The sequence below is a fragment of the Nymphalis io genome, chromosome 4, assembly GCF_905147045.1.
Source record: "Nymphalis io chromosome 4, ilAglIoxx1.1, whole genome shotgun sequence".
Taxonomy (NCBI): domain Eukaryota; kingdom Metazoa; phylum Arthropoda; class Insecta; order Lepidoptera; family Nymphalidae; genus Nymphalis; species Nymphalis io.
Window position 1 is genome coordinate 8,930,523 of NC_065891.1, and position 18,143 is coordinate 8,948,665.

The 18,143-nt window shown below is 44.4% G+C and overlaps 1 protein-coding gene across 1 annotated transcript in view; it reads right to left on the reverse strand.

Moving 5' to 3' along the window:
* Nucleotides 1-339: 339 nt before the first annotated feature.
* Nucleotides 340-18,143, reverse strand: part of LOC126781913 (cytoplasmic dynein 2 heavy chain 1) — a 55,818-nt gene continuing 38,014 nt past the window's right edge. The window contains exons 42-77 of the mRNA XM_050507035.1: nucleotides 17,948-18,064; nucleotides 17,654-17,793; nucleotides 17,078-17,201; nucleotides 16,883-16,996; nucleotides 16,376-16,583; nucleotides 12,869-12,954; nucleotides 12,652-12,789; nucleotides 11,896-12,073; nucleotides 11,378-11,543; nucleotides 10,765-10,963; nucleotides 10,473-10,687; nucleotides 10,298-10,394; nucleotides 9,918-10,054; nucleotides 9,587-9,796; nucleotides 9,293-9,506; nucleotides 9,026-9,126; nucleotides 8,494-8,650; nucleotides 8,227-8,372; nucleotides 7,870-8,066; nucleotides 7,683-7,792; nucleotides 7,322-7,594; nucleotides 6,921-7,073; nucleotides 6,423-6,542; nucleotides 6,024-6,216; nucleotides 5,770-5,912; nucleotides 5,483-5,623; nucleotides 4,659-4,757; nucleotides 4,293-4,437; nucleotides 3,996-4,222; nucleotides 3,311-3,434; nucleotides 2,588-2,712; nucleotides 2,139-2,255; nucleotides 1,869-2,004; nucleotides 1,420-1,545; nucleotides 995-1,134; nucleotides 340-596 (exon numbers count right to left, since the gene is read on the reverse strand). Of these exons, the coding sequence (XP_050362992.1) occupies nucleotides 429-596; nucleotides 995-1,134; nucleotides 1,420-1,545; nucleotides 1,869-2,004; nucleotides 2,139-2,255; nucleotides 2,588-2,712; nucleotides 3,311-3,434; nucleotides 3,996-4,222; nucleotides 4,293-4,437; nucleotides 4,659-4,757; nucleotides 5,483-5,623; nucleotides 5,770-5,912; nucleotides 6,024-6,216; nucleotides 6,423-6,542; nucleotides 6,921-7,073; nucleotides 7,322-7,594; nucleotides 7,683-7,792; nucleotides 7,870-8,066; nucleotides 8,227-8,372; nucleotides 8,494-8,650; nucleotides 9,026-9,126; nucleotides 9,293-9,506; nucleotides 9,587-9,796; nucleotides 9,918-10,054; nucleotides 10,298-10,394; nucleotides 10,473-10,687; nucleotides 10,765-10,963; nucleotides 11,378-11,543; nucleotides 11,896-12,073; nucleotides 12,652-12,789; nucleotides 12,869-12,954; nucleotides 16,376-16,583; nucleotides 16,883-16,996; nucleotides 17,078-17,201; nucleotides 17,654-17,793; nucleotides 17,948-18,064 (5,484 nt within the window). The 3' untranslated portion in view covers nucleotides 340-428. The remainder of the gene's footprint in view (nucleotides 597-994; nucleotides 1,135-1,419; nucleotides 1,546-1,868; nucleotides 2,005-2,138; nucleotides 2,256-2,587; nucleotides 2,713-3,310; nucleotides 3,435-3,995; nucleotides 4,223-4,292; nucleotides 4,438-4,658; nucleotides 4,758-5,482; nucleotides 5,624-5,769; nucleotides 5,913-6,023; nucleotides 6,217-6,422; nucleotides 6,543-6,920; nucleotides 7,074-7,321; nucleotides 7,595-7,682; nucleotides 7,793-7,869; nucleotides 8,067-8,226; nucleotides 8,373-8,493; nucleotides 8,651-9,025; nucleotides 9,127-9,292; nucleotides 9,507-9,586; nucleotides 9,797-9,917; nucleotides 10,055-10,297; nucleotides 10,395-10,472; nucleotides 10,688-10,764; nucleotides 10,964-11,377; nucleotides 11,544-11,895; nucleotides 12,074-12,651; nucleotides 12,790-12,868; nucleotides 12,955-16,375; nucleotides 16,584-16,882; nucleotides 16,997-17,077; nucleotides 17,202-17,653; nucleotides 17,794-17,947; nucleotides 18,065-18,143) is intronic.

The window sequence follows — 18,143 nt, forward strand, 5'->3', positions numbered from 1 at the left end:
ATAGCTTTCTTTATAAACCACTTTTCACGCACAATGAAAATTTTACTTAACAACTTATATTTATTTTAATTTTACTTAAAAGTTGCGATAAAAACCCACATCGATAATCAAAATTAATCGAATCCATACAGCCCGTGTGTGAAGGGGGGACCTACTAAGACCCCCCGTAGTTTGTCCTTTACTGTAACCCTGACAACGTGTATGCAAAATTTCAAGATAATCGGTTGCGTAGTTAACAACAAACAAACACACTCATTTTATCATTTATAATATTAGTGAGGATTTAAAACTGAAAATAAAATAAACTAAGGAGAAAAGTTTTTATTGCATGTTTCACGAAAAAAAAAACTTTTGCGTTTTACAGCAAATTATGTTTATAATTTCAGACTTTCTGTGCTAGTAACTTAATGTGTGTTGTGTGGCGCAGCTCACTGCAGCGGCGCGACGAACAGCGCCAGCGCGTGCAGCAGGGCGGTGCGCGGCGCAAAGCTCTCGTGCAGCGGCGCGCTGACACGTGCTAATTCTTCTTCTCGGAATTCGTTCGTGTACAGCGGTATTTCGAACCCGTGCTCGATAGCCGCTTGCCCTCCAGCAATCTGTTCGTAATTAATTAAACTAAAATATAGTAGCAGCCTTTGAATGTCCTACTGCTGGGCTAGGACTTTCTAAGAAGGTTAGGAGCTTATTCCACGCTGCGCCATTTAGGGTCGGTGGATACACATGTGGGAGAATTTCAATGAAATTAAACACATGCAGGTTTCCTCACGACGTTTTCCTTCATCGCAGAGCACGAGATGAATTATAAACACAACTCGCATTGTTTACTATTATTACATTCATAGTGTAATGTGAGCAAAATTAACCAGTATTCTAATTAACTTATTAATCCTAAATAGTTTATTAGAGTTAAACTCTGAATGTTATTGTCCGTCAACGTTGCGAGTATTATCGGGGCGAGTAACGTGTCGGTGCGGCGTAGCGTGCGCGTGGTTACCGCGGGCACGTATCGCAGCTGCAGCGGCGGCGCGGGCGCGTGCGGCGGCGCGGCGGCGGGCGCGGCGCACACGCGGCCCGCGCGCCACGCGCCGCCGCCCAGCGACACGCCGCGCACTCTCACGTCGCCCGCAGCCTCCGCTGCCCGCCCGCATGGAACGAGAGTAAAGCGCTCTGAGGGACCGGACGTGTCGCAGCCGGAGGTCTCCTTCCCCGTTAAGGTTGGGAGCTTGTCGAACCGCACTGATACAGCGCAGTCGGTACAGTGTAATTTTACTACAGAACTAGAAATTATCAATTTTGAAATAATAGTACGTGAAAAATCAATGGTCCGAACTATTAAACTTGCCGTGTTAACCTTAAATGAAGTGAAATCATGTTACAACGTAATAATTTCTTGCATTAATACAATGACGTAAGACTCACCGGCGGGGCCGTCCCACCTGGCGACGAGTGCGAGCGCCTGCAGCGAGCACGCGCGCCGCGCCGCCTCGCGCGCCCGCGCCGCGCACAGCACGCGCGCCGGCCGGAAGAACTGCCGCAAGTCGACCTCTGTTCGTACAAATGTACTAGTATATCAATTTACCGTTTATCAAAACTGTATTCAAATTTATTTGTTTACTTAACGGCGCATCCAATTTTTACCAAAAAGGCGTAACACTGCATTTTAAAATACTTACTAGTCATAAACTGTAAAAAAACATGAATAATAGAATTTAACATCAAATTAGATTCCTTTTATAAATATCACATTTATTTATTAAATAAATACGTCAAATATTTATCAATAAAATTTCAATCGTAGACAACTGAAATAAATAAATAAATAGTAGATAAATATGTATTACACAACAATGAAAGAACAATGAATATACCTGCCGGCATATAGTCCTCGCTAGACTCGGGCACGTCAACTCTCTCGAGGGCGGCGCGAGCTCGGTGACAGAACTCGTTGATGTAAGCTTCGGGCGCCGTCGGTCCCGACCACAGCAGCTGCCACTCGTCCGGTACCTGCTCAGTCAACGTTAAGACCTCCTTTGGTACCTATTTGTATTGACTTCCACTCAATAAAAAGACTAGTAGACAAATCGGCCCAAACGCAAGTTCGATTGCTTTCGATTGTTTCGTATCTCGTAGTACGCCACCTTGTGCAGCGGCGCGCGCAGGCGGGCGAGCGCGGCGAGCGCGGCGTGCAGCGCGCGCGCGGCGCGGGCGGCGTCGTGCAGCTCGCTCGCGCACACCGCGCCCCACCAGCCGCGCGCCTGCAAGCATGCCATACGATTGCTGACACTTTAGGCGACATGTTTTTATTGTTATGCTGATTAAAAATAAAACGATATTTATTTACTTGTAATTAAAAAAAATATACTATAAAAATTATAGTAAAATGTAATCTTAAACATGGGGCTTACTATATACTAAAACAAGGTTCATTAATGCATAACATTTTGAGTAATAAATTTGCAATTAAAAAAATGTTCATCTTGGTTATGGCAAAAAATCGATGTATGTATTTACTATTATAATGCCATATCGGTTAAGGTGACGTAACCTTGTCGAGAGGAACGTTAAGTGAGGAATTATATAACGGTACCCTTTCAACATGATAGTCGGCTTTAATGAGAGGACTCCCGGACATCATTTTCTTCCATAATGATAAAAGCGTCTTCACCGATGTTGTATTGTCACTCGTTTTAATGTTGACGGTTGAGTTTAATTCTGTAAAACAAGAGGATTTATTAGAATATGTATTGGCTCCATTATCGAATATCAATGAATACGTTGTACCCGTCGTCTTGTGTAGTGTTGTGGTTTCTTATGTTCGGCTAGTTATTTCTTTTTATCTAAGGAATATTATATAAATGCAAGTTTTGATTGTTTGCTTCCGGATAGACGACAATTTTCTACTACTGATTACATTTTGTAATGTATGTGTAATATAGGCAGGTATACTATATTTTTATGTTATAATAAACTATAAAAAATATAATAAACTATATCTAAAAGGGTATACCCTTTTAGATATAGTTTATTATATTTTTCAACAAGTCTTTGTATGTGACAGAATTGACAGAAATTACTCGACATCAATTGCGAAACAATAAACAATAACATTAGTTCAACTTATTTGTATCATAATTGAAACAATATTAATTTTTCTATAAATAATTACCGTTTATTTAGTAATAGTAATATTAAAGTATTTAGTAATTTGAAAGTCAATACAAGATTATTTAAATAAAAACATGAAAATACGTGAAGCTGAGCGTAAGCTGGGTTAGTGGGTAATTCAATGTGTATAAATATATAAGTTTACCTCTTAACCCTTCTATAATATTATCAGCGGCATTCTTCTCCCACGCCACGCGACAATTGGCGGGCAGGTGCAACAATTCCGGCGTGTCGATATCGGGGAGTGTCTCCATAGCTGTTATGTAGTCCTAATGAAATATTTTTAAGCGTTAAGATAATCGTTATTGAACATCAGTATGCGACCGTTTCTGAGTTACAAGTTACGAGCTGTTAGAAGTCAATCCTATACGTCACCAATACGTGACTTTGATATTTTTACTGATGGTAGAGCTTTGTGCAAGCTCGTCTGGGTAGGTATCACCCACTCATCAGATATTCTACCGCAAAACAGCAGTATTTGGTATTGTTGTGTTCCGGTTTGAATGGTGAGTGAGCCAGTGTATTTACAGGCACAAGGGACATAATATCTTAGTTTCCAAGGTCGGTGGCGCATTGGTGATGTAAGCGATGGTTAACATTTCTTACAATGCCAATGTCTATGGGCGTTGGTGACCACTTACCATCAGGTGGCCCATATGCTCGTCCGCCTTCCTATTCTATATATAAAAATAATAACGAAACTTTTTATAGGGATGCTGTCGAATTACAAAACGAATCTTTTCTTGAATATAATAAGCGGTAATAACGTGATATATCGATTATGCTATATGCTATAGGCACACCATGGTGTGGCAGCGCGTCGTACAGACCTGCACGTCGTCGCTGCGCGGCCAGGGCGCGGGCGGCGCGGGCGCGGGCTCGCGCAGACAGCCCCGCGCCAGCGCGCGCAGCACGCTGCGGTCGCGCGCCCGCTCCACGCGCGCCTCGTACAGCGCGCCGCACAGCTCGCGCGCCGCCTGGCCGCCGCCCGCCGCCCGCGCCGCCGCCGCGCCCGCGCTCACGTCGCCCCACTCCCAGCCGTACCACTGGCTCCAGCCTGCGAACAGCTGCCGTCAGCGCCGCGGGGAGGCCGTGGACCTGCCCAAGATGTCTAGGCGGGCGCTCACCGTGCGGGATGTAGGCGCGGCGCTCCTGCACGAGCGCGTGGAACAGCGCGAGGCCGGCCAGGTGTCGCAGCAGCGGCGCGTCCGCTCGCAGGCGCGTCCACGCGCTCAGCGTGCCGCACGCGTTGCGTTTTACGCCCTCCGGCGACTGGACGCATGCGCAATTGCATTTTAATCGATATTTACATTTCACACGAGCTAAGGTAACTATCGGGTGAAAGTAAACAAAAGATTTAGCAAATGCTAACTTCTGCAACTGTTAGAAATAATTGAACATTTTTCCCACATGTACTTCTACTTGACTTAGCTGCACATCGTAAATGTGATCTCGTAGAATGATTCTAAAATCGTTTTGATGCAGGAACTTACTTCGAGGATAACTTTGACACAGGTCGTGGACAACGTCGATGGAATGTCGCGATCTTCCGCCAGTATCCATAGTCGAAATTCATCACTAAAATCACTCGCCTGAAATTGTTAATTTCCAATTATATTAAAGCAAAAATATGTTTAGTTGTACAACATTGTTTTTATAATTGACTAGCTGACCCGTGCCCACTTTGTTGAACGGTAAACATTTTTACTTGCGATGAAATTATAAGTGTGGTACGGTTAAGTGCTGAGTGCTATGATTTATTTCCTGACCGCCAAAAATCGCGTTGGTCGAACGTTAATAAAATTGTCTTGCGTATTTGAAATTTTAAATTATCTCTTAAACTATGCAACCAAAAACATACTGGAAAAAACGAATTTTATCTAAATAAAATTTCTTTGGTGATAAATCAATTTATTTTTAAATAGATTGACGTGTTGTAGATGAAAATATCACTCAATAGGTTACGACACGGTCGCGGTTCCATACCTATGTTGTATTATCTCTTTAACCATTCGTCCGACTTTGCAAATCTGACTACCTTCTTCTTATTTTTCGGGTTAATATATATCCTATGATACATACAAATAATGTGACTTTCTTTGGGTAATTTTTTTTTTAAATCGGTTTAGTAGATACAGAGATTACCCCCTACAATCTCACAAACACAAAAACTTTACCTCTTTATAATATTAGTATAGATGTATCATTAGAAAAGGGGTGATTTGTATCAACTTTTTCGTCATATATTTTATATTATGTATTTATAAATATAGACAATACATATTAGTAGAACTTAACATTTTCTTGTCTTACTTACTGGTTTCTCCGACAGGGAAACAACGAACGACAACAGATCGCGCGTAAATGGCGACGCACCGACTCTTATGGCGAGCCAGCTGCCACCTCTAGATGTCTCCAAGGCCGCATCCCACACGATCCGACCTTCGTCGATGCCCACCTGAGTGTATGAAATAATATCGCGTGTCGGTTTTACTTATCGTAAAACATTCTTTCCGCGCTGTTTAAAACTCTGTCAACATCGAAGGCGAGAGTTCGAACAATCGCGAGAACAGCCGTGAAAACAAGTAATGAAGACTTCGTTACCGTAGTGAGCGTTCGCGAGTGCGCGTGCGCGTGCGCGACCAGCACGTCGTGCGCGTGCGCCGCCAGCAGCAGCGCGGGCCGCGCGGGCCGCGACCAGCGCGCCGCGCGCTGCGCCGCCTGCGCGCCCGGCAGCGCGCCCGCGCCTGCCCGCACACCGAGATTTACGTATGGATTCCATCTCAACCTTTACTCTTCAATAGCGATCTCGGTAAGTGATAAGTACCGCTACTAGGCTTTTAATGTGAGTTCCTTACCTAATATTTGATCGACAAAAGATACGATGGCCCGATAGGTGCTCTCCGGCCGCAGCGCCGCCACTGCGACGACGCACTCGAATGGTTCCAGATTTAGCTTGCTGAGGACGTGTAGATCACCGAACTTTTGAAATTCCAGCCACATGTCGGACTTCTCGAGTGAGAGTCGATTATATAAATTTTGATCCTGAACCTGGCAATGATTCGTGTTTTGACTTGATAAAATGATATACACATACAAATGTATATTACATAATAATTAGTTCAATGGAGGGAGGGAGAGAGAGAGAGAGAGAGAGATAGAGGGAGAGGTAGAGAGAGGGAGAGGGAGAGAGAGGGAGAGGGAGACTGATACGGAGAGGAAGAGGGAGAGAGAAAGAGAGAGAGAGAGAAATATACCTTTATTTGTGCAACTTTTTTTACACAATCTTCTCTTATCCACTGGAATTGATTTTTAATCGCGCTTGTGAGTTCTTTATCATCTATGAGATTAAAGTTTTCGATAAATATTCGCCAAAGCTGTAATGAAAAAAAAATATTTCTCATTTTTACTGATGATAAACAACATTATGCAAAACTTTGTCTATAAATAAGCATATAACTCGTAGTAAGTAAGAAAGTAACGGCCGTTACGTTCTCAAGCTGGCTAAAGGCTTTTTCTTCTCGGAAGGTGAATGTTAAAAGCTGATTTTACGTTGCCGTAAGCAGATTTATTTACAATATTTTCTTTACCGCTAAGCACAAGTATTTAAATAAAAACAAAAATTGTGTACATATAAATCCAGAGTGTTTGCTCGGACTTACACACTTGTTATTTTTCCATTCAATAACATTTGAGAATAACGAACTCAATAACGTGTAGAGTGACACATAAATGATAGCTGTAAGAAGAAGTACCTTTTCCGGTATAAGATCGTCGTACACCTGGCGCAACAAGTGCATGACGACGATATACTTGTCTTTCTTGTGCAAGCTCAACAGCACACGTTCTATGATTCTTCTCGTGAAGTACTTCACTACTTCGTCATTGTTTATATTTTGCGGATCATTCTAAAACCACAGACGTCAATTATCATTATATTATAACCTCTATTTGCATCGAATTACACAAATTCAAAATAAAAATATACTTAATTCAAGTGACTTGTTACAAGCACTTTTGAGCTGAAGATTGTATATGAAATGGCTCATTCCTTGGCAAAGTTTAACGTACTAGAATAAACGTTATCTGTGTGTATTACTATAAAATATCGATTACGATAGGTCGAGAACAGGACGTGATACAAAGCGCGACACACCTCCGACCGGGCGACGGCTCCGACGAAGACGTCGAGCAGCGCGTCGGGCGGCAGCGCGGCCACTAGGCGGGCGGACAGCGCCAGCGTGGCGGCGCGCGTGGCGCTGGGCGCGTACGCCTCGCACGCGGCGCGCGTTTGTGCCTCGAGCGCGCGCGCCTCGCCCAGCGCCTGCGCGATGGTGGCGCTCGTGCTGCGCGTCTTCTCCAGCGCCGCGAGCAGGTTCGCGTCGTGTAGGATGTCGGCGTTGCCCGATAGATCTCTCAGGAGGTTTTCCTGAGCAACATTCGATCCATTACGTTACTATTTATTGCGCAGTTTTACGACGTCAGAAGGACGTTTCAGATCGATGACATTTTCTCACCTGTAACTCGAGCTGCCGTTTCTGTAGCGTGGCCTTCGTTAGTTTAATTTCTTTAGATTTTTCCTTCATTTCTGGATTTTGTTTATAAAAAGCGCCGCGCACCAATTGATCTAGTGTTTGATAATTTAAACGTTACATTTTTGATCGTGGTATAGCATATCTAAACGATCATGTTCGCGACCCGTACCTACGAGTGCGTGCAGACGCGCAGTGAAATGTAGTGGAGCGAGTGCGGCGCGGACGTGCGTCGCCGAGCCGCTGAGCAGAGCGGGCCTGCGCGTGGCCAGCAGCACGCGCGCGCGGCCTGCTCCCGCTCCGCGCATCGTACTCCACCACCACTCCTCTATGCACTCCACCTCCGTTATCACTAGGGTGCGACCCAGTCTGAAAAAATGTTTTGCTGATGAAAATACGCGTTACGAGATCATAGGTTATATAAACTTTATAGTGACGATTCCGAAGCGGTTGCACTAAAAGCATATTTGATAAATTCATTTTAAATAAATATCTTTGTTAAAAAAACGTACCTAAAACGTGAACTTACTTAAGTGCGAGGTGCAGCGCGGTGGCGAGACGCGGCTCGTGCTGCGGCACGAAGTCTGCGTGTGCGAGCGTGCTGCGAAGCCAGACCTCCGCCTCACCCTCCGGGTCTATCAGTAGTGGTATCAGCGCGGACGAGTGTTCCAGGTACTGGAATTTTATCAAATGAAACTCTAATTTGAACATAATTTTGCTTATGAACGTAACATTAAGTATATAATACATTTCAAGTCTTTTTGACAATAACGACACAGAAAAATTTTGTAATCACCTGGTCAATGTAGACGGCATTTTTGAACGCAGATTGATCTAATGGAAGACCATTTGCTTCCCACTTTAATTGACTCTCGGGAGTTGACAAGAAATTAATTAATGAGAATGATGTATCTTCGAAGCTTATTAATGAGCACCATTTTGACAGGCAGTTCCTGAAATAAAACAACTCCTTTTTGAATGTTTATTATTTTGTTGTATGCAGTCATGGGTATTGTAAGAAATATTAACCGAGTCATCGTCCCCCGTCATGCGCCCCCTTGGAATTAAGCTTTTATGTCTCTTGTGCCCATAGTACGTACACTGGCTTACTCACCCTCGCCATCTAATAAATAATGCCTTAGTATCAAAAATCAATAACAATTATTTGATCGTTATATTTCTCATTATTGTGAAATCTTGTGTATTTTACAGACTTAAGGGCGTAAATATAAATTAGGATATACATTAATTAATATTAAAAAGTTAACTATTACCCAACGAAGGGAGCACGTATTATAGTAAATAATATAAAAGGTGTTTGCAATTACCGAGCTTGCGGCTCGGTGAGGTCAGGTAGAAACGTGAGATATCCGGCTGCTAATAGAGTCCGTTGATTCAAATCCAATATTTCGATTGTAATATTTTGCAGCTGCAACAGTCAGGAAGATTTAACCGTGTTTGTCACGGTTGTAAGAAATATTATAAATTATAAGTTATCAATAAATATCAAATAATCTTTTTCTACTGAAAGGCTAAAACCACGCAGACTAACAGAATATTTTTAAGCCTCCAATCCAACACTTGGCTACCCTTACATCGTTCTCCCACGAGTCGTACTCGTGCGCGAGTCGGTCGAGCAGGTCGCTGGCGGCACGGATGGTCTGCACGGCGGTGCTCAGTCGCAGCTCGATGGCGGCCGCCTCGCGCGTGTGTCGCCCCAGCTGCTCCTTGAGCGCCGCCACGCGCTCGTCCACGGTCGCCAGCCCGCTCGACAGCGCCGCCAGCTCGTCCTCCGCTCGTTTGAGATTTCTGTTCGACGGTCGCATATCGCGTTAACGGAAGGCTACGACCGACTACGATCGAACAGTCGTCGACGGGGCGGTGGGTACCCGTGCAGCTGTCGCTGTCGGTCCTGCAGCGGGCGCACGCGAGCGAGCGCGCGCGCGTAGTCCAGGTTGGCGCGCACCCAGGCGGCGAGCGGCGCGCACGCGGCGCTGGCGCGGCGCGCCGCCGCCTGCTCGAACGACGCGCCGCGCCGCTGCAGCAGGCGCTCCACCGACTGCACCGCCTCGGGGCTTATCTGGCGCGCGTCCAGGCATCTGTGTGCATCCCCGCCGGCTCTTAGCTAATTATCGACCTTTGTATCGTATGAAGATAACTTCTTCGTTGCCGGAGATCATTAAATAATGAATCTTGTATCTCTATCGACCGCGAAGTTACCGTATATCCTCCTTGACGCCACGCTTGGAGAGGAAACTCTTCATGGAGTGCCAGGATGTGTCGGCGATTCCCATGAGCCGCAGCACGCCCTCCAACACATCGCGCACCACGTCCGGAGGGGCACGAAGTGAGCGCACCTAGCGATTACCGATCTTTTTTAAATAATGTATATATAACACGTGTAAAAAAAAAAATTCCTAAGTAACGGTAAGTCTTATCTTAAGTATGCAGTCTTAAGTATGGATAGTAAAACATCGACATTTATATTATACTGATATAAATGTCAATGTTTTGTAATCATTATATTATCAAATTAACTTTCTTGTTTGTATTATTTTTTAATGGCATCGGTTATAACAAAACACAACATAAACACTGACTTCACTGAGAGACTCCGGCTGTATGTCGCCGACCGCCGCCCGGGCCGCTGCTATGACGGGTTCCACTGACGCTAATTCTTCCTCAATTTCTTTTTTTCTAAGCAAAAAGATCGCATTTTGAATCATTCCTTTGACGTATAACAACCTAATTTAAAGTTAGTCATAAGTGTCTCACTGAATTTGTAGTTTCTCATTTTCCATTTCAATATTCTTCTTCAGCTGATACATTTCCTCCTTCTTGTCGGTGGTGGCTCGCACCGTGGCCCCTATCTGGTCCAAAGCTTGATTTGCTTTTGCCTGTTTCTCTGATAAAGCCACCTCTTGTTCCGCCGCCTCGTCCTGTAACGTCGCTACTTCGCTACGAGCGCGGCGCAGTGCTTCCACCCCGGCCTGATAATTATATTATATTCATTTATATATAAACACATTTACAAGCGCGCGCATATTGCTAAATTAAAATAACTTACACATAAGGTATCGCGCCGTTGCTGTAATGCTTGTTTCTTGGTGTTGAAAATTTTGTTGTACGTCTTTATAAAATGCATGTACCGAGAAGGTGTACGCACTCGATCCGCGTCTAAACTCTTGTATATGTCAACGAACCCTTGCACTGGAATACTTTTCATGTCATCTTGAGACATTTCTAGAGCATTCTCTTTCGATAGCCTAAAAATATTTTTAAAATCTAATTCACATAGTTCATTTAGAATTAACTAATGTATGAAGCCATGTCGTTATGAGAGAACGATCAGTTCACTGAATGAGACGCAACTTATCAATTCCACTAATATATTTATCTAAGAAGATTTATCAATTCATTTAAATACAAGATGCTCTGCGCGGTTTCTGTGGAGCCTGATATTATATAGTCTATAATTTTTCGCCGTGGATTCTTTCGGCAAACTCTTTAAATTTAAAGTAAAAAGAGCACGCAAAATTTAAATAAATTATACGTTTTTATTATAAGCTATAATACATGAAAAAATATTAAAAAATACGTGCGCTACGTGCTTATACACTACCTGTCAACACGAAGCATTGTGGTGCAGTGATCACACAGTGTGCAACAACAGAATATACCTCTGTATCAGCTGTGCCGGCATGTCTTTCAATGTTTCGTCCGACCAATGAGAGACCCAGCATAGAAAGTTATTGTTGTACAGCAGCGGATAGGAGTCCAGCAATTCGGTCAAGTTATCCTGGTCTTTGTCCAAGCAAATCAATATACCTATGTTTTTTTTCATATCTGAAATATATCAGTATTAAATAAGAAATTCATATACACGATTAAAAAGTTGTCAAATAGACAGATATGATGTAAGAACAATATTTAAACGCCGTATCTGTGTGAGAAATCATAATATTTGTAAGTAACACGTCATCTTAACATAATTCAATAATCGACTGAGACGCCTTCAATTGTAGTTCAATCGACCTTAATTTGAAACGTTCATATTTTATGATGTCATACTTTAAAAATTTCTAAAAATCGGAAAATATTATAAAATGTATCTACTCAAGGCAGTACCCGAAGATCCTATATATTTTGTGAAAAAAAAAATCTGCAAAAATACATTAATGGTATGTTTTAAACTTACTTATAAATGTTTGTTCCGTCTGCTGCGTCGGTCCAAAGGATGGTACGATGCTCGTAGGTATTGCATGTACAAAGGTTGCGCACAGGTAGGCCTCAACACACGCCAGCAAGTCGTGCGTAACTACCGGCTCGCACAACACTATCAACGTACGCGTACCTTCACTCGCCAATGTCAGAGCCTAATGAGATACATCATAATAGAACGCACGATTTTTAAATGTAAGGTACCCAATTTCGTTTTCTATACCCCTGACAACGTGTGTCAAGAAATTCGAATCTGAATTTCGTGAAGATCGGGTTGAGAAGATAAAACGTAAAAACTATTAAAAATATCATACCCTTCGAGTGTCATGTTATAGAGTACTAAAAAAATATCTCTCTCAAACGTCTGCTGTGATAAGTGACAACATTCGCAGAAAATATTGAGATAATTTCTATCTATTGCTATCCATTCAGCACCATTTCATTATAGTTATGAATAACTTGTCCGAATAGGGATATATTGATTTGAGGAAACTTGGTGATACAAGTTTATTTTTACTTTTCATATTCAACTTATATTTGTTAGTCTTGTTTAAAATCTATCTGATATCTGCTTGATTAAATGCGGCCACGGGAAGATATTATATTACAGCACGGTGGTGCTATGAAAAATATATTCGCGTATAGTCGCGGCCGTGCTTGCGTGTGTGTATGTGTGTGTGTACGTGCGTGCGCGCGTGTGTTAGTGTTTAGGTAAATATAAGGAGAGGCGAACGTTTTTAAAGCTGGTGTGGAAGAGTGCGGCCTGGTCGAGCAGCGCGAGGCGCGCGCCCACCGCGCCGCACAGCAGCCGCGCCGCCGCGCGCCGCCCCGCGCCCGCGCCCCCCGCGCAGCTCGCGCCGCCGCCGTTCAGCTGCACGGGCGGGGACACCTCAGAGTTGCATACTAGCTTTCGCTATCACCACGTCATTTATACAAAAAAAACATCTTACAGCGAGCGCGATGGCCGGACACAGAACCGACAATTCCGCACACACTTCTATACCAGATTCGCCGAAACAGTTTTCGTCATCGGTCACTGAAATAGATACATTTTGAAATCAATCAATCAATCAACAGCCAATCGTTGTCCACTGCTGAACATAGGCCTCTCCCAAGGTGCGCCAAAGCTCTCTGTCCTCCGCCTTCCGCATCCAGTTGGTGCCCGCCACCTTCTTAAGGTCGTCGGTCCACCTGGCTGGAGGGCGCCCTACGCTGCGCTTGCCGATTCGCGGTCTCCACTCTAGGACTCGTCTGCTCCAACGGCCATCGGTCCTACGACATACGTGACCAGCCCACTGCCACTTCAGCCTGCTAATTTTGCAAGCTATGTCGGTGACTCCGGTTCTTTTCCGGATAATCTCATTTCTGATCTTATCCTTCAAAGATACTCCGAGCATAGCTCGCTCCATAGCACGCTGAGCGACTTTGAATTTGTGGACTAGTCCCGCAGTTAGTGTCCACGTTTCGGCACCGTATGTCATGGCAGGTAAGACGCATTGGTTGAAGACTTTCGTCTTCAAACATTGCGGTATAGACGACTTGAGGACTTGACGAAGGTTGCCAAATGCTGCCCATCCCAAGCGAATTCTTCGATCGGCTTCCTTCTCGAAGTTGTTCCTACCGACTTGTATTATCTGTCCTAGGTAGGTATATTCACTAACAACTTCGAGAGGTTTCCCCTCGACGTATATCGGTCCCGGCACGACATGCCTATTGAACATGACCTTGGTCTTGTCCAAGTTCATACCGAGACCGACACACCGGGAAGACTCGCCTAGGCTACGCAGCATTTCGGTGAGTTGTTCCAGCGACTCTGCTATGATGACGATATCGTCGGCAAATCGAAGGTGTGAGATGTACTCGCCGTTTACATTGACTCCATACCTAGTCCAATCCAGCGTTTTGAAAACGTCTTCCAACGCGTTGGTGAACAGTTTCGGGGATATTACATCCCCCTGTCTCACCCCTCTGCGCAGTTGGATCGCCTTCGTCTTACAGTCCTGGATGTGGACAGTCATTGTAGCGGCGTTGTACAGACATCTCAGTACCTCGATATATCTCCAATCGATATGACATCTCTGCAATGAGTCGAGCACTGCCCAGGTTTCGATGGAGTCGAAGGCTTTCTCGTAGTCCACAAATGCCATACACAGCGGCTGATTGTACTCTTCGGTCTTCTGCACAATCTGCCGAACAGTATGGATGTGGTCCACGGTGCTGTAGCCTGATCGAAAGCCGGCTTGCTCTGGGGGCTGGAACTCGTCAAGTCGTCTGGCGAGACGGTTCGTGACGACTCTTGAGAACAGCTTATACACGTGACTCAGGAGGGAGATTGGTCTGTAGTTTTTCAAGAGGGTTTTATCACCTTTCTTGAAAAACAGTACCACCTCACTCCCGCTCCACGTTTCCGGGGTCTTGCCATGTTGGATGACGGAATTAAAGAGGCTTGCTAGCTCTTTCAGGACCGGGGTCCCGCCTGCCTTAAGCAACTCTGTTGTGATTCCGTCATCTCCCGGAGCTTTGTTGTTTTTAAGCTGTTCTAGAGCCGCCCTAATCTCTCCTTGGTCAACGATCGGGAGCTCCTCGGAGTAATGGCGCATAAGAGGGGCGCGCTGGTCATCAATACTGATTCCCACGGGTTTATCCGATCTTGAAGAGAACAACTGCCCATAAAACCTCTCTACTTCTCCGATAATCTCAGGCCTAGAGGTAACGACCCCACCATTTTCAGTTTTAAGTTTTGTCAGACGCGGCCTCCCAAACTTGCGAGCGAACACTTTCGATCCCCGATTTTGCTCAATCGCAGCCTTGATGGCACGGGTATTGGAGCGTCGGAGATCGCGTCGCGTCAGCGTTTTTATTGTTCGGTTTAAGGCCTTATCTGACAAAAACGATGGTAGTTCTCGTCGTTTTCTCATGAGCTCGAGTGTCTCAGCAGAGAGTTTTGGTGCGTTGTCTCTTCTCTGTGGCGGAAAACACTTGCGGGATGTGTTCTGCAGTATTTTGACCAGCGTGTCGGTTCTCTCATCAATGCTGCTTATGGTTTCCAACGCGGTGAATTGATTTTGAAGTTCCATTTGGAACTTTTCGGAGCCTTGAGCAGCTTGGAGCATGGTAGGTCGGAGAGTAGACCTCATCATTCTCGATCTTTCGGCTTTTAAGTTGATATTTAGAGTGCCTCGAACCAAGCGGTGATCACTTCCGGTATTAAACCTGTTGATCACTGAAACATCTCTAAATATGTGCCTTTTATTCGAAATGATAAAGTCTATCTCGTTCCTTGTCATCCTTGTCGTTATCGGGGCTTCGCCAGGTCCACCTCCTCTGAGGCTTCTTTTGAAAGAAAGAATTCATCAAAAAAAGCCCCTGCGCTTTGAGAAAGTTTACCAGCACTTGCCCCCTGTGATTTCTGCAGCCCAAGCCGTAAGGTCCGACTTTCGATTCACCGCTATCTTGTACTCCCACTTTAGCATTAAAGTCTCCCATAACAACATTGTAGTGGGCCCTCGAGGTGTCGTTGAGGGCCTTTGCGATGTCCTCGTACATCGCTTCGACCACATCATCAGAGTATGTCGAAGTTGGCGCATATACCTGTACGACCTTCAGGGAGTACCTGTCGGAAAGTTTTAGGACAAGGTACGCTACCCGGTTCGACACACTACTGATTTCCACAATGCTGCTAATGAGATCCTTTTTGACTAGAAAACCGACACCACCCTGGGAGAGGTTATCACCTTCGCGGAAGTAGAGTAAGTTACCGGACTCTAGAGTTATCGTGTCCTCCCCCTGTCTTCGGACTTCAGATAACCCCAGTATATGCCAGTTTATATGACTTAACTCTACTTCTAATTCGGCGAGGTGATGGTCCAGCCTCATCGAGCGTCCATTATACGTTGCCATTTTTAGTCGCTTTATACGGTAGCCTGCCGTGAACCGGTGATTCTTAGCACCCCCTGCCCTGCCGATACCGCGACCGCTACCTTGGTCGGGCCTAGCGGGCTTGCCGGTAACTGGGGGCCTTTTTTTGGGCGCATCTGCCATTTAGGGAGGGGTTTGCCCATACTCGCCGCGCTGGGCAGGCGTGTTGGCGAGCGCAGTAGGGGGTAAGATGTTTATGGGAGGGGGGACGCTGCTGCCCATCCCCCCTTTTCCCCGTCCCTCAGTCGCCTCTTACGACACCCACGGGATGAGATTGGGGGAGTACTATTCTAAGCCGGTACTCCACGGTGTACTACATTTTGAAATAATAATAAAAAAACGATAAAACTTGTACATAGTAACTGAGGTATTGAATAAAATATTATTCTTTGTCGGGGTGAAGAGCAGAGCGAAGTTCTCTTAGCAATTTGAGTCGCTAAACTTATATTTAATATTATATTATATTTTTAATAAATAGTTATATAAAATGAAATCTTTACATATCTCTTACAGGTTAAATGTAATGAAGTAAAACTTACAACACTGGTTTATTAATTTCTGCGTGTTTTCATACCACTCTTTGTAATCCGCGTGTACCAAGTAAACACCGTCGTTGCGGAGCTTGGGTATAAAATAAACATCATGGTCAGTTTTGAAATAATTTTGAGCTAGTGTGTTATATTCAGATTTTTCCTCGTCCGTGACCAATCGATTTTTGAATATTATATTCGCCATTGCATTCAAAGCCTTGAACAAAACATAAAAAAAATAACCAAAACGCGTAGAAATGTAGAAAGATCCAAAAAAGGATAAATCAATTAGTTGATGTAATCATTTCAGTCTGGGTCTCGCTGTCGACGGTGCATTGAACGAGTTGATTTAAATTTTCAACTACGGTGACCACATTATTTCAATCAAAGCTGAGTTACACGACTTTAGAACAAAGTAGACTACAGGAATTGTCCTGTAGTCTACTTCAATAAGTATAATTATTTCTGAGGAGATAGACAGCAGTTGAATATTTTTATATTATAAAATTTTACTACCGTGATAACTTGCTGTAAATCGTTAGGAGAAAACCACTTTATATTATCACACCATTGTTTAAGATGAGACGGGTTCCATTTGTAATGTGATTTCGAGTGGAAGGTTTCAATCACCTGAAATAAAGTTTGCTTTTAATAAATATTAAACTATTCACTTTTAGAACGTACCTACAACTTCACAAGAGTCATTCTTACCTCTTTGTACAACGCTATCATATTACGAGACAAATTAGAAATGTCATTGTCATTTACATTCTTGGGAACACTCTCCGACAGATAACTCCTCGATAGTTCGAGTAACTCTTCATCATCTGCCTCACTAGAAATGAACGGATAAACATTTTGATTAGAAAACGACATACTTGTCTACTTATTACCAAAAACACTAGTGATTGTGTAATGGTATTACATTCGTTACTAGTGTTTTGGTAATAAGTAGACATTATCATGAATGCCTTCCAATATAACTTGAAAAATGTATAGACCCCTTAAATAAACAAATATACAAATTATAGAGAATTTAAACATAGAGCCCGTCATTTATTTATTTATCAGATCACCAGAAATGTCAATACTAATATTATGAAGTGACATATTATATAAAGTATAGTTTACTAGTAACTATGTTGCAATGGGCGCGAAGTGGTGTAGTGAAGGCGAACGTAGTACCGCGAAAATAATTTCGGAAGAAGAATTAGGCTGTCTTTTGCGCTCGAGTTGCGCGAGACAGTAGCGGCTGTCTACAGCGCCTCGGCTCGTAGCGTCACTCACGGCAGGTGCACGTGCGCGAGCGCGGCGGCGAGGCGCGCGCGCGGCGGCCGCTCGGCCGTGCACAGCGCGCGCACGCGGCCCGTCGCCTGCCACTGCGGCGCGCCCTCCTCGCGCGACCAGAACCCGTGCTGCTGTATCACCTGCGACACCGACTATGCAACTTATCCGGTGACGGTGCACTACTAAAACGAAAACGCGTCTTCGAGCCGTTTCGGCTGTAGCAATGTTTGTTTATCCGGGTTCGTCATGTCAATCATTTCCGATTAGACTGATGATATATGACAGTGCCCGTACCTGCAGCAGGAAGGAGTGCACCGGCGAGGAGCCCCAGGCGTCGCAGCGTGCGCGGTGCAGCGCCCGCACCAGCAGCACGGGCCCCGCGCCCCGCCCCGCACCGCCCACGGCATTCTTCTGATAAACCCAGATGTTGTACTTTAGGTGAATATTATCAAATTTTACCATATGTATAGAATGATGCGTGCTACTACTA